The sequence below is a fragment of the Salvelinus alpinus genome, chromosome 5 (genome assembly GCF_045679555.1).
Source record: "Salvelinus alpinus chromosome 5, SLU_Salpinus.1, whole genome shotgun sequence".
NCBI classification, from domain to species: Eukaryota; Metazoa; Chordata; class Actinopteri; order Salmoniformes; family Salmonidae; genus Salvelinus; species Salvelinus alpinus.
The window spans coordinates 2,054,996-2,069,886 of record NC_092090.1 but is presented as its reverse complement, the minus strand read 5'-3'; the positions used below and the strand labels follow the sequence as shown (position 1 = coordinate 2,069,886).

At 47.8% G+C, this 14,891-nt stretch overlaps 1 protein-coding gene across 2 annotated transcripts in view; it reads left to right on the top strand.

Annotated features, from left to right (window-relative positions):
- The window catches only part of ntrk3b (neurotrophic tyrosine kinase, receptor, type 3b), a 162,640-nt gene that overhangs the window by 136,883 nt on the left and 10,866 nt on the right, over nt 1-14,891 (top strand). For both annotated transcript variants that reach the window (XM_071400341.1, XM_071400340.1), the window contains one exon: nt 14,463-14,706. In XM_071400341.1, the coding sequence (XP_071256442.1) occupies nt 14,463-14,706 (244 nt within the window). The remainder of the gene's footprint in view (nt 1-14,462; nt 14,707-14,891) is intronic.

Here is a 14,891-nt window from a genome sequence, read left to right as displayed (position 1 = left end):
CTCTACAGACTGTATAGATGAAGGTTTATGTCTCTCTCTCTCCAGAGTCCATGGTCCAGATGGTCAGCCTCTACAGACTGTATAGATGAAGGTTTATGTCTCTCTCTCTCTCCAGAGTCCATGGTCCAGATGGCCAGCCTCTACAGACTGTATAGATGAAGGTTTATGTCTCTCTCTCTCCAGAGTCCATGGTCCAGATGGCCAGCCTCTACAGACTGTATAGATTAAGGTTTATGTCTCTCTCTCCAGAGTCCATGGTCCAGATGGTCAGCCTCTACAGACTGTATAGATGATTGTTTATGTCTCTCTCTCTCTCTCCAGAGTCCATGGTCCAGATGGCAAGCCTCTACAGACTGTATAGATGAAGGTTTATGTCTCTCTCTCTCTCCAGAGTCCATGGTCCAGATGGTCAGCCTCTACAGACTGTATAGATGAAGGTTTATGTCTCTCTCTCTCTCCAGAGTCCATGGTCCAGATGGCCAGCCTCTACAGACTGTATAGATGAAGGTTTATGTCTCTCTCTCTCCAGAGTCCATGGTCCAGATGGCCAGCCTCTACAGACTGTATAGATGAAGGTTTATGTCTCTCTCTCTCCAGAGTCCATGGTCCAGATGGTCAGCCTCTACAGACTGTATAGATGAAGGTTTATGTCTCTCTCTCTCTCCAGAGTCCATGGTCCAGATGGCCAGCCTCTACAGACTGTATCGATGAAGGTTTATGTCTCTCTCTCTCTCCAGAGTCCATGGTCCAGATGGCCAGCCTCTACAGACTGTATAGATGAAGGTTTATGTCTCTCTCTCTCTCCAGAGTCCATGGTCCAGATGGCCAGCCTCTACAGACTGTATAGATTAAGGTTTATGTCTCTCTCTCCAGAGTCCATGGTCCAGATGGCCAGCCTCTACAGACTGTATAGATGAAGGTTTATCTCTCTCTCCAGAGTCCATGGTCCAGATGGCCAGCCTCTACAGACTGTATAGATGAAGGTTTATGTCTCTCTCTCTCTCCAGAGTCCATGGTCCAGATGGCCAGCCTCTACAGGCTGTATAGATGAAGGTTTATGTCTCTCTCTCTCCAGAGTCCATGGTCCAGATGGCCAGCCTCTACAGACTGTATAGATGAAGGTTTATGTCTCTCTCTCTCTCCAGAGTCCATGGTCCAGATGGTCAGCCTCTACAGACTGTATAGATGAAGGTTTATGTCTCTCTCTCTCCAGAGTCCATGGTCCAGATGGCCAGCCTCTACAGACTGTATAGATGAAGGTTTATGTCTCTCTCTCCAGAGTCCATGGTCCAGATGGCCAGCCTCTACAGACTGTATAGATGAAGGTTTATGTCTCTCTCTCTCCAGAGTCCATGGTCCAGATGGCCAGCCTCTACAGACTGTATAGATGAAGGTTTTTGTCTCTCTCTCCAGAGTCCATGGTCCAGATGGCCAGCCTCTACAGACTGTAGAGATGAAGGTTTATGTTTCTCTCTCTCCAGAGTCCATGGTCCAGATGGCCAGCCTCTACAGACTGTCTAGATGAAGGTTTATGTCTCTCTCTCTCTCTCCAGAGTCCATGGTCCAGATGGCAAGCCTCTACAGACTGTATAGATGAAGGTTTATGTCTCTCTCTCTCCAGAGTCCATGGTCCAGATGGTCAGCCTCTACAGACTGTATAGATGAAGGTTTATGTCTCTCTCTCTCTCCAGAGTCCATGGTCCAGATGGCCAGCCTCTACAGACTGTATAGATGAAGGTTTATGTCTCTCTCTCTCCAGAGTCCATGGTCCAGATGGTCAGCCTCTACAGACTGTATAGATGAAGGTTTATGTCTCTCTCTCTCTCCAGAGTCCATGGTCCAGATGGCCAGCCTCTACAGACTGTATCGATGAAGGTTTATGTCTCTCTCTCTCTCCAGAGTCCATGGTCCAGATGGCCAGCCTCTACAGACTGTATAGATGAAGGTTTATGTCTCTCTCTCCAGAGTCCATGGTCCAGATGGCCAGCCTCTACAGACTGTATAGATGAAGGTTTATGTCTCTCTCTCTCTCCAGAGTCCATGGTCCAGATGGCCAGCCTCTACAGACTGTATAGATGAAGGTTTATGTCTCTCTCTCTCTCCAGAGTCCATGGTCCAGACGGCCAGCCTCTACAGACTGTATAGATGAAGGTTTATGTCTCTCTCTCTCTCCAGAGTCCATGGTCCAGATGGCCAGCCTCTACAGACTGTATCGATGAAGGTTTATGTCTCTCTCTCTCTCCAGAGGCCATGGTCCAGATGACCAGCCTCTACAGACTGTATAGATGAAGGTTTATGTCTCTCTCTCTCCAGAGTCCATGGTCCAGATGGCCAGCCTCTACAGACTGTATAGATGAAGATTTATGTCTCTCTCTCCAGAGTCCATGGTCCAGATGACCAGCCTCTACAGACTGTATAGATGAAGGTTTATTTCTCTCTTTCCAGAGTCCATGGTCCAGATGGCCAGCCTCTACAGACTGTATAGATGAAGGTTTATGTCTCTCTCTTCAGAGTCCATGGTCCAGATGGCCAGCCTCTACAGACTGTATAGATGAAGGTTTATGTCTCTCTCTCTAGAGTCCATGGTCCAGATGGCCAGCCTCTACAGACTGTATAGATGAAGGTTTATGTCTCTCTCTCTCCAGAGTCCATGGTCCAGATGGCCAGCCTCTACAGACTGTATAGATGAAGGTTTATGTCTCTCTCTCTCCAGAGTCCATGGTCCAGATGGCCAGCCTCTACAGACTGTATAGATGAAGGTTTATGTCTCTCTCTCCAGAGTCCATGGTCCAGATGGCAAGCCTCTACAGACTGTATAGATGAAGGTTTATGTCTCTCTCTCTCTCCAGAGTCCATGGTCCAGATGGCCAGCCTCTACAGGCTGTATAGATGAAGGTTTATGTCTCTCTCTCTCCAGAGTCCATGGTCCAGATGGCCAGCCTCTACAGACTGTATAGATGAAGGTTTATGTCTCTCTCTCTCCAGAGTCCATGGTCCAGATGGTCAGCCTCTACAGACTGTATAGATGAAGGTTTATGTCTCTCTCTCTCTCCAGAGTCCATGGTCCAGATGGCCAGCCTCTACAGACTGTATAGATGAAGGTTTATGTCTCTCTCTCTCCAGAGTCCATGGTCGAGATGGCCAGCCTCTACAGACTGTATAGATGAAGGTTTATGTCTCTCTCTCCAGAGTCCATGGTCCAGATGGCCAGCCTCTACAGACTGTATAGATGAAAGTTTATGTCTCTCTCTCTCCAGAGTCCATGGTCCAGATGGCCAGCCTCTACAGACTGTATAGATGAAGGTTTATGTCTCTCTCTCCAGAGTCCATGGTCCAGATGGCCAGCCTCTACAGACTGTATAGATGAAGGTTTATGTTTCTCTCTCTCCAGAGTCCATGGTCCAGATGGCCAGCCTCTACAGACTGTATAGATGAAGGTTTATGTCTCTCTCTCTCTCTCCAGAGTCCATGGTCCAGATGGCCAGCCTCTACAGACTGTATAGATGAAGGTTTATGTCTCTCTCTCTCCAGAGTCCATGGTCCAGATGGTCAGCCTCTACAGACTGTATAGATGAAGGTTTATGTCTCTCTCTCTCTCTCCAGAGTCCATGGTCCAGATGGCCAGCCTCTACAGACTGTATAGATTAAGGTTTATGTCTCTCTCTCTCCAGAGTCCATGGTCCAGATGGCCAGCCTCTACAGACTGTATAGATGAAGGTTTATGTCTCTCTCTCTCTCTCTCCAGAGTCCATGGTCCAGATGGCAAGCCTCTACAGACTGTATAGATGAAGGTTTATGTCTCTCTCTCTCCAGAGTCCATGGTCCAGATGGTCAGCCTCTACAGACTGTATAGATGAAGGTTTATGTCTCTCTCTCTCTCCAGAGTCCATGGTCCAGATGGCCAGCCTCTACAGACTGTATAGATGAAGGTTTATGTCTCTCTCTCTCCAGAGTCCATGGTCCAGATGGCCAGCCTCTACAGACTGTATAGATGAAGGTTTATGTCTCTCTCTCTCCAGAGTCCATGGTCCAGATGGTCAGCCTCTACAGACTGTATAGATGAAGATTTATGTCTCTCTCTCCAGAGTCCATGGTCCAGATGGTCAGCCTCTACAGACTGTATAGATGAAGGTTTATGTCTCTCTCTTCAGAGTCCATGGTCCAGATGGTCAGCCTCTACAGACTGTATAGATGAAGGTTTATGTCTCTCTCTCCAGAGTCCATGGTCCAGATGGCCAGCCTCTACAGACTGTATAGATGAAGGTTTATGTCTCTCTCTCTCTCCAGAGTCCATGGTCCAGATGGCCAGCCTCTACAGACTGTATAGATGAAGGTTTATGTCTCTCTCTCTCCAGAGTCCATGGTCCAGATGGCCAGCCTCTACAGACTGTATAGATGAAGGTTTATGTCTCTCTCTCTCCAGAGTCCATGGTCCAGATGGTCAGCCTCTACAGACTGTATAGATGAAGGTTTATGTCTCTCTCTCTCTCCAGAGTCCATGGTCCAGATGGCCAGCCTCTACAGACTGTATAGATGAAGGTTTATGTCTCTCTCTCTCCAGAGTCCATGGTCGAGATGGCCAGCCTCTACAGACTGTATAGATGAAGGTTTATGTCTCTCTCTCCAGAGTCCATGGTCCAGATGGCCAGCCTCTACAGACTGTATAGATGAAAGTTTATGTCTCTCTCTCTCCAGAGTCCATGGTCCAGATGGCCAGCCTCTACAGACTGTATAGATGAAGGTTTATGTCTCTCTCTCCAGAGTCCATGGTCCAGATGGCCAGCCTCTACAGACTGTATAGATGAAGGTTTATGTTTCTCTCTCTCCAGAGTCCATGGTCCAGATGGCCAGCCTCTACAGACTGTATAGATGAAGGTTTATGTCTCTCTCTCTCTCTCCAGAGTCCATGGTCCAGATGGCCAGCCTCTACAGACTGTATAGATGAAGGTTTATGTCTCTCTCTCTCCAGAGTCCATGGTCCAGATGGTCAGCCTCTACAGACTGTATAGATGAAGGTTTATGTCTCTCTCTCTCTCTCCAGAGTCCATGGTCCAGATGGCCAGCCTCTACAGACTGTATAGATTAAGGTTTATGTCTCTCTCTCTCCAGAGTCCATGGTCCAGATGGCCAGCCTCTACAGACTGTATAGATGAAGGTTTATGTCTCTCTCTCTCTCTCTCCAGAGTCCATGGTCCAGATGGCAAGCCTCTACAGACTGTATAGATGAAGGTTTATGTCTCTCTCTCTCCAGAGTCCATGGTCCAGATGGTCAGCCTCTACAGACTGTATAGATGAAGGTTTATGTCTCTCTCTCTCTCCAGAGTCCATGGTCCAGATGGCCAGCCTCTACAGACTGTATAGATGAAGGTTTATGTCTCTCTCTCTCCAGAGTCCATGGTCCAGATGGCCAGCCTCTACAGACTGTATAGATGAAGGTTTATGTCTCTCTCTCTCCAGAGTCCATGGTCCAGATGGTCAGCCTCTACAGACTGTATAGATGAAGATTTATGTCTCTCTCTCCAGAGTCCATGGTCCAGATGGTCAGCCTCTACAGACTGTATAGATGAAGGTTTATGTCTCTCTCTTCAGAGTCCATGGTCCAGATGGTCAGCCTCTACAGACTGTATAGATGAAGGTTTATGTCTCTCTCTCCAGAGTCCATGGTCCAGATGGCCAGCCTCTACAGACTGTATAGATGAAGGTTTATGTCTCTCTCTCTCTCCAGAGTCCATGGTCCAGATGGCCAGCCTCTACAGACTGTATAGATGAAGGTTTATGTCTCTCTCTCTCCAGAGTCCATGGTCTAGATGGTCAGCCTCTACAGACTGTATAGATGAAGGTTTATGTCCCTCTCTCTCCAGAGTCCATGGTCCAGATGGCCAGCCTCTACAGACTGTATAGATGAAGGTTTATGTCTCTCTCTCTCTCCAGAGTCCATGGTCCAGATGGCCAGCCTCTACAGACTGTATAGATGAAGGTTTATGTTTCTCTCTCTCCAGAGTCCATGGTCCAGATGGCCAGCCTCTACAGACTGTATAGATGAAGGTCTATGTCTCTCTCTTCAGAGTCCATGGTCCAGATGGCCAGCCTCTACAGACTGTATAGATTAAGGTTTATGTCTCTCTCTCTAGAGTCCATGGTCCAGATGGCCAGCCTCTACAGACTGTATAGATGAAGGTTTATGTCTCTCTCTCTCTCCAGAGTCCATGGTCCAGATGTTCAGCCTCTACAGACTGTATAGATGAAGGTTTATGTCTCTCTCTCTCCAGAGTCCATGGTCCAGATGGCCAGCCTCTACAGACTGTATAGATGAAGGTTTATGTCTCTCTCTCCAGAGTCCATGGTCCAGATGGCCAGCCTCTACAGACTGTATAGATGAAGGTTTATGTTTCTCTCTCTCCAGAGTCCATGGTCCAGATGGCCAGCCTCTACAGACTGTATAGATGAAGGTTTATGTCTCTCTCTCTCTCCAGAGTCCATGGTCCAGATGGTCAGCCTCTACAGACTGTATAGATGAAGGTTTATGTCTCTCTCTCCAGAGTCCATGGTCCAGATGGTCAGCCTCTACAGACTGTATAGATGAAGGTTTATGTCTCTCTCTCTTCAGAGTCCATGGTCCAGATGGTCAGCCTCTACAGACTGTATAGATGAAGGTTTATGTCTCTCTCTCTCTCCAGAGTCCATGGTCCAGATGGCCAGCCTCTACAGACTGTATAGATGAAGGTTTATGTCTCTCTCTCTCCAGAGTCCATGGTCCAGATGGCCAGCCTCTACAGACTGTATAGATGAAGGTTTATGTATCTCTCTCTAGAGTCCATGGTCCAGATGGCCAGCCTCTACAGACTGTATAGATGAAGGTTTATGTCTCTCTCTCTCCAGAGTCCATGGTCCAGATGGCCAGCCTCTACAGACTGTATAGATGAAGGTTTATGTCTCTCTCTCTCCAGAGTCCATGGTCCAGATGGCCAGCCTCTACAGACTGTATAGATGAAGGTTTATGTCTCTCTCTCCACAGTCCATGGTCCAGATGGCCAGCCTCTACAGACTGTATAGATGAAGGTTTATGTTACTCTCTCTCCAGAGTCCATGGTCCAGATGGCCAGCCTCTACAGACTGTATAGATGAAGGTTTATGTCTCTCTCTCTCTCTCTCCAGAGTCCATGGTCCAGATGGCCAGCCTCTACAGACTGTATAGATGAAGGTTTATGTCTCTCTCTCTCTCTCTCCACAGTCCATGGTCCAGATGGCCAGCCTCTACAGACTGTATAGATGAAGGTTTATGTCTCTCTCTCTCCAGAGTCCATGGTCCAGATGGCCAGCCTCTACAGACTGTATAGATGAAGGTTTATGTTTCTCTCTCTCCAGAGTCCATGGTCCAGATGGCCAGCCTCTACAGACTGTATAGATGAAGGTTTATGTCTCTCTCTTCAGAGTCCATGGTCCAGATGGCCAGCCTCTACAGACTGTATAGATTAAGGTTTATGTCTCTCTCTCTAGAGTCCATGGTCCAGATGGCCAGCCTCTACAGACTGTATAGATGAAGGTTTATGTCTCTCTCTCTCTCCAGAGTCCATGGTCCAGATGTTCAGCCTCTACAGACTGTATAGATGAAGGTTTATGTCTCTCTCTCTCCAGAGTCCATGGTCCAGATGGCCAGCCTCTACAGACTGTATAGATGAAGGTTTATGTCTCTCTCTCCAGAGTCCATGGTCCAGATGGCCAGCCTCTACAGACTGTATAGATGAAGGTTTATGTTTCTCTCTCTCCAGAGTCCATGGTCCAGATGGCCAGCCTACAGACTGTATAGATGAAGGTTTATGTCTCTCTCTCTCTCCAGAGTCCATGGTCCAGATGGTCAGCCTCTACAGACTGTATAGATGAAGGTTTATGTCTCTCTCTCCAGAGTCCATGGTCCAGATGGTCAGCCTCTACAGACTGTATAGATGAAGGTTTATGTCTCTCTCTCTTCAGAGTCCATGGTCCAGATGGTCAGCCTCTACAGACTGTATAGATGAAGGTTTATGTCTCTCTCTCTCTCCAGAGTCCATGGTCCAGATGGCCAGCCTCTACAGACTGTATAGATGAAGGTTTATGTCTCTCTCTCTCCAGAGTCCATGGTCCAGATGGCCAGCCTCTACAGACTGTATAGATGAAGGTTTATGTATCTCTCTCTAGAGTCCATGGTCCAGATGGCCAGCCTCTACAGACTGTATAGACGAAGGTTTATGTCTCTCTCTCTCCAGAGTCCATGGTCCAGATGGCCAGCCTCTACAGACTGTATAGATGAAGGTTTATGTCTCTCTCTCTCCAGAGTCCATGGTCCAGATGGCCAGCCTCTACAGACTGTATAGATGAAGGTTTATGTCTCTCTCTCCACAGTCCATGGTCCAGATGGCCAGCCTCTACAGACTGTATAGATGAAGGTTTATGTTACTCTCTCTCCAGAGTCCATGGTCCAGATGGCCAGCCTCTACAGACTGTATAGATGAAGGTTTATGTCTCTCTCTCTCTCTCTCCAGAGTCCATGGTCCAGATGGCAAGCCTCTACAGACTGTATAGATGAAGGTTTATGTCTCTCTCTCTCCAGAGTCCATGGTCCAGATGGTCAGCCTCTACAGACTGTATAGATGAAGGTTTATGTCTCTCTCTCTCTCCAGAGTCCATGGTCCAGATGGCCAGCCTCTACAGACTGTATAGATGAAGGTTTATGTCTCTCTCTCTCCAGAGTCCATGGTCCAGATGGCCAGCCTCTACAGACTGTATAGATGAAGGTTTATGTCTCTCTCTCTTCAGAGTCCATGGTCCAGATGGTCAGCCTCTACAGACTGTATAGATGAAGGTTTATGTCTCTCTCTCTCTCCAGAGTCCATGGTCCAGATGGCCAGCCTCTACAGACTGTATAGATGAAGGTTTATGTCTCTCTCTCTCCAGAGTCCATGGTCCAGATGGCCAGCCTCTACAGACTGTATAGATGAAGGTTTATGTATCTCTCTCTAGAGTCCATGGTCCAGATGGCCAGCCTCTACAGACTGTATAGACGAAGGTTTATGTCTCTCTCTCTCCAGAGTCCATGGTCCAGATGGCCAGCCTCTACAGACTGTATAGATGAAGGTTTATGTCTCTCTCTCTCCAGAGTCCATGGTCCAGATGGCCAGCCTCTACAGACTGTATAGATGAAGGTTTATGTCTCTCTCTCCACAGTCCATGGTCCAGATGGCCAGCCTCTACAGACTGTATAGATGAAGGTTTATGTTACTCTCTCTCCAGAGTCCATGGTCCAGATGGCCAGCCTCTACAGACTGTATAGATGAAGGTTTATGTCTCTCTCTCTCTCTCTCCAGAGTCCATGGTCCAGATGGCAAGCCTCTACAGACTGTATAGATGAAGGTTTATGTCTCTCTCTCTCCAGAGTCCATGGTCCAGATGGTCAGCCTCTACAGACTGTATAGATGAAGGTTTATGTCTCTCTCTCTCTCCAGAGTCCATGGTCCAGATGGCCAGCCTCTACAGACTGTATAGATGAAGGTTTATGTCTCTCTCTCTCCAGAGTCCATGGTCCAGATGGCCAGCCTCTACAGACTGTATAGATGAAGGTTTATGTCTCTCTCTCTCCAGAGTCCATGGTCCAGATGGTCAGCCTCTACAGACTGTATAGATGAAGTTTATGTCTCTCTCTCCAGAGTCCATGGTCCAGATGGTCAGCCTCTACAGACTGTATAGATGAAGGTTTATGTCTCTCTCTTCAGAGTCCATGGTCCAGATGGTCAGCCTCTACACACTGTATAGATGAAGGTTTATGTCTCTCTCTCCAGAGTCCATGGTCCAGATGGCCAGCCTCTACAGACTGTATAGATGAAGGTTTATGTCTCTCTCTCTCTCCAGAGTCCATGGTCCAGATGGCCAGCCTCTACAGACTGTATAGATGAAGGTTTATGTCTCTCTCTCTCCAGAGTCCATGGTCTAGATGGTCAGCCTCTACAGACTGTATAGATGAAGGTTTATGTCCCTCTCTCTCCAGAGTCCATGGTCCAGATGGCCAGCCTCTACAGACTGTATAGATGAAGGTTTATGTCTCTCTCTCTCTCCAGAGTCCATGGTCCAGATGGCCAGCCTCTACAGACTGTATAGATGAAGGTTTATGTTTCTCTCTCTCCAGAGTCCATGGTCCAGATGGCCAGCCTCTACAGACTGTATAGATGAAGGTTTATGTCTCTCTCTTCAGAGTCCATGGTCCAGATTGGCAGCCTCTACAGACTGTATAGATGAAGGTTTATGTCTCTCTCTCTCTCCAGAGTCCATGGTCCAGATGTTCAGCCTCTACAGACTGTATAGATGAAGTTTTATGTCTCTCTCTCTCCAGAGTCCATGGTCCAGATGGCCAGCCTCTACAGACTGTATAGATGAAGGTTTATGTCTCTCTCTCCAGAGTCCATGGTCCAGATGGCCAGCCTCTACAGACTGTATAGATGAAGGTTTATGTCTCTCTCTCCAGAGTCCATGGTCCAGATGGTCAGCCTCTACAGACTGTATAGATGAAGGTTTATGTCTCTCTCTCTTCAGAGTCCATGGTCCAGATGGTCAGCCTCTACAGACTGTATAGATGAAGGTTTATGTCTCTCTCTCTCTCCAGAGTCCATGGTCCAGATGGCCAGCCTCTACAGACTGTATAGATGAAGGTTTATGTCTCTCTCTCTCCAGAGTCCATGGTCCAGATGGCCAGCCTCTACAGACTGTATAGATGAAGGTTTATGTATCTCTCTCTAGAGTCCATGGTCCAGATGGCCAGCCTCTACAGACTGTATAGATGAAGGTTTATGTCTCTCTCTCTCCAGAGTCCATGGTCCAGATGGCCAGCCTCTACAGACTGTATAGATGAAGGTTTATGTCTCTCTCTCCACAGTCCATGGTCCAGATGGCCAGCCTCTACAGACTGTATAGATGAAGGTTTATGTTACTCTCTCTCCAGAGTCCATGGTCCAGATGGCCAGCCTCTACAGACTGTATAGATGAAGGTTTATGTTACTCTCTCTCCAGAGTCCATGGTCCAGATGGCCAGCCTCTACAGACTGTATAGATGAAGGTTTATGTCTCTCTCTCTCTCTCTCCAGAGTCCATGGTCCAGATGGCAAGCCTCTACAGACTGTATAGATGAAGGTTTATGTCTCTCTCTCTCCAGAGTCCATGGTCCAGATGGTCAGCTTCTACAGACTGTATAGATGAAGGTTTATGTCTCTCTCTCTCTCCAGAGTCCATGGTCCAGATGGCCAGCCTCTACAGACTGTATAGATGAAGGTTTATGTCTCTCTCTCTCCAGAGTCCATGGTCCAGATGGCCAGCCTCTACAGACTGTATAGATGAAGGTTTATGTCTCTCTCTCTCCAGACTCCATGGTCCAGATGGTCAGCCTCTACAGACTGTATAGATGAAGGTTTATGTCTCTCTCTCCAGAGTCCATGGTCCAGATGGTCAGCCTCTACAGACTATATAGATGAAGGTTTATGTCTCTCTCTTCAGAGTCCATGGTCCAGATGGTCAGCCTCTACAGACTGTATAGATGAAGGTTTATGTCTCTCTCTCCAGAGTCCATGGTCCAGATGGCCAGCCTCTACAGACTGTATAGATGAAGGTTTATGTCTCTCTCTCTCTCCAGAGTCCATGGTCCAGATGGCCAGCCTCTACAGACTGTATAGATGAAGGTTTATGTCTCTCTCTCTCCAGAGTCCATGGTCTAGATGGTCAGCCTCTACAGACTGTATAGATGAAGGTTTATGTCCCTCTCTCTCTCCAGAGTCCATGGTCCAGATGGCCAGCCTCTACAGACTGTATAGATGAAGGTTTATGTTTCTTTCTCTCCAGAGTCCATGGTCCAGATGGCCAGCCTCTACAGACTGTATAGATGAAGGTTTATGTCTCTCTCTCTCTCTCCAGAGTCCATGGTCCAGATGGCCAGCCTCTACAGACTGTATAGGTGAAGGTTTATGTCTCTCTCTCTCCAGAGTCCATGGTCCAGATGGTCAGCCTCTACAGACTGTATAGATGAAGGTTTATGTCTCTCTCTCTCTCCAGAGTCCATGGTCCAGATGGCCAGCCTCTACAGACTGTATAGATGAAGGTTTATGTCTCTCTCTCTCCAGAGTCCATGGTCCAGATGGTCAGCCTCTACAGACTGTATAGATGAAGGTTTATGTCTCTCTCTCTCTCCAGAGTCCATGGTCCAGATGGCCAGCCTCTACAGACTGTATAGATGAAGGTTTATGTCTCTCTCTCTCTCCAGAGTCCATGGTCCAGATGGCCAGCCTCTACAGACTGTATAGATGAAGGTTTATGTCTCTCTCTCTCCAGAGTCCATGGTCCAGATGGTCAGCCTCTACAGACTGTATAGATGAAGGTTTATGTCTCTCTCTCTCCAGAGTCCATGGTCCAGATGGCCAGCCTCTACAGACTGTATAGATGAAGGTTTATGTCTCTCTCTCTCCAGAGTCCATGGTCCAGATGGTCAGCCTCTACAGACTGTATAGATGAAGGTTTATGTCTCTCTCTCCAGAGTCCATGGTCCAGATGGCCAGCCTCTACAGACTGTATAGATGAAGGTTTATGTTTCTCTCTCTCCAGAGTCCATGGTCCTGATGGCCAGCCTCTACAGACTGTATAGATGAAGGTTTATGTCTCTCTCTCTCTCTCCAGAGTCCATGGTCCAGATGGCAAGCCTCTACAGACTGTATAGAAGAAGGATTATGTCTCTCTCTCTCCAGAGTCCATGGTCCAGATGGTCAGCCTCTACAGACTGTATAGATGAAGGTTTATGTCTCTCTCTCTCTCCAGAGTCCATGGTCCAGATGGCCTGCCTCTACAGGCTGTATAGATGAAGGTTTATGTCTCTCTCTCTCCAGAGTCCATGGTCCAGATGGCCAGCCTCTACAGACTGTATAGATGAAGGTGTATGTCTCTCTCTCTCCAGAGTCCATGGTCCAGATGGTCAGCCTCTACAGACTGTATAGATGAAGGTTTATGTCTCTCTCTCTCTCCAGAGTCCATGGTCCAGATGGCCAGCCTCTACAGACTGTATAGATGAAGGTTTATGTCTCGCTCTCTCCAGAGTCCATGGTCCAGATGGCCAGCCTCTACAGACTGTATAGATGAAGTTTTATGTCTCTCTCTCTCCAGAGTCCATGGTCCAGATGGCCAGCCTCTACAGACTGTATAGATGAAGGTTTATGTCTCTCTCTCTCCAGAGTCCATGGTCCAGATGGTCAGCCTCTACAGACTGTATAGATGAAAGTTTATGTCTCTCTCTCTCTCCAGAGTCCATGGTCCAGATGGCCAGCCTCTACAGACTGTATAGATGAAGGTGTATGTCTCTCTCTCTCCAGAGTCCATGGTCCAGATGGCCAGCCTCTACAGACTGTATAGATGAAGGTTTATGTCTCTCTCTCTCCAGAGTCCATGGTCCAGATGGCCAGCCTCTACAGACTGTATAGATGAAGGTTTATGTCTCTCTCTCCAGAGTCCATGGTCCAGATGGCCAGCCTCTACAGACTGTATAGATGAAGGTTTATGTTTCTCTATCTCCAGAGTCCATGGTCCAGATGGCCAGCCTCTACAGACTGTATAGATGAAGGTTTATGTCTCTCTCTCTCTCTCCAGAGTCCATGGTCCAGATGGCAAGCCTCTACAGACTGTATAGATTAAGGTTTATGTCTCTCTCTCTCCAGAGTCCATGGTCCAGATGGCCAGCCTCTACAGACTGTATAGATGAAGGTTTATCTCTCTCTCTCCAGAGTCCATGGTCCAGATGGCAAGCCTCTACAGACTGTATAGATGAAGGTGTATGTCTCTCTCTCTCTCCAGAGTCCATGGTCCAGATGGCCAGTCTCTACAGACTGTATAGATGAAGGTTTATGTCTCTCTCTCTCCAGAGTCCATGGTCCAGATGGCCAGCCTCTACAGACTGTATAGATGAAGGTTTATGTCTCTCTCTCTCCAGAGTCCATGGTCCAGATGGCCAGTCTCTACAGACTGTATAGATGAAGGTTTATGTCTCTCTCTCTCCAGAGTACATGGTCCAGATGGCCAGCCTCTACAGACTGTATAGATGAAGGTTTATGTCTCTCTCTCTCCAGAGTCCATGGTCCAGATGGTCAGCCTCTACAGACTGTATAGATGAAGGTTTACGTCTCTCTCTCTCTCCAGAGTCCATGGTCCAGATGGCCAGCCTCTACAGACTGTATAGATGAAGGTTTATGTCTCTCTCTCTCCAGAGTCCATGGTCCAGATGGTCAGCCTCTACAGACTGTATAGATGAAGGTTTATGTCTCTCTCTCTCCAGAGTCCATGGTCCAGATGGTCAGCCTCTACAGACTGTATAGATGAAGGTTTATGTCTCTCTCTCTCCAGAGTCCATGGTCCAGATGGCCAGCCTCTACAGACTGTATAGATGAAGGTCTATGTCTCTCTCTCTCCAGAGTCCATGGTCCAGACGCTATGATCCTTGTGGATGGCCATCCCCTACATACTGACGGAGAGCTGGGTCTATCCCAGATGTTACACATCGCTACCCAGATCTCCGCCGGCATTGTGTACCTGGCCTCCCAGCACTTTGTCCACAGAGACCTGGCCACCAGGAACTGTCTAGTGGGCAACGGGCTGTTGGTGAAGGTGGGAGACTTCGGGATGTCCCGAGACATCTACAGCACAGACTACTACAGGGTAAGGACTCATGTATGGATGGACTATTTGGACTGAGAGATTTGATCATTTATGAACACCTGTGACTGCCATTTCCTTTAAAACGTCTTAGTGATCCCTTCCCGCTCGGTAACGGGATTGATTTAACAACATCCAGTGAAATTGCAGCGCGCCAAATTCAAAAACAGAAATACTCATAATTTGTA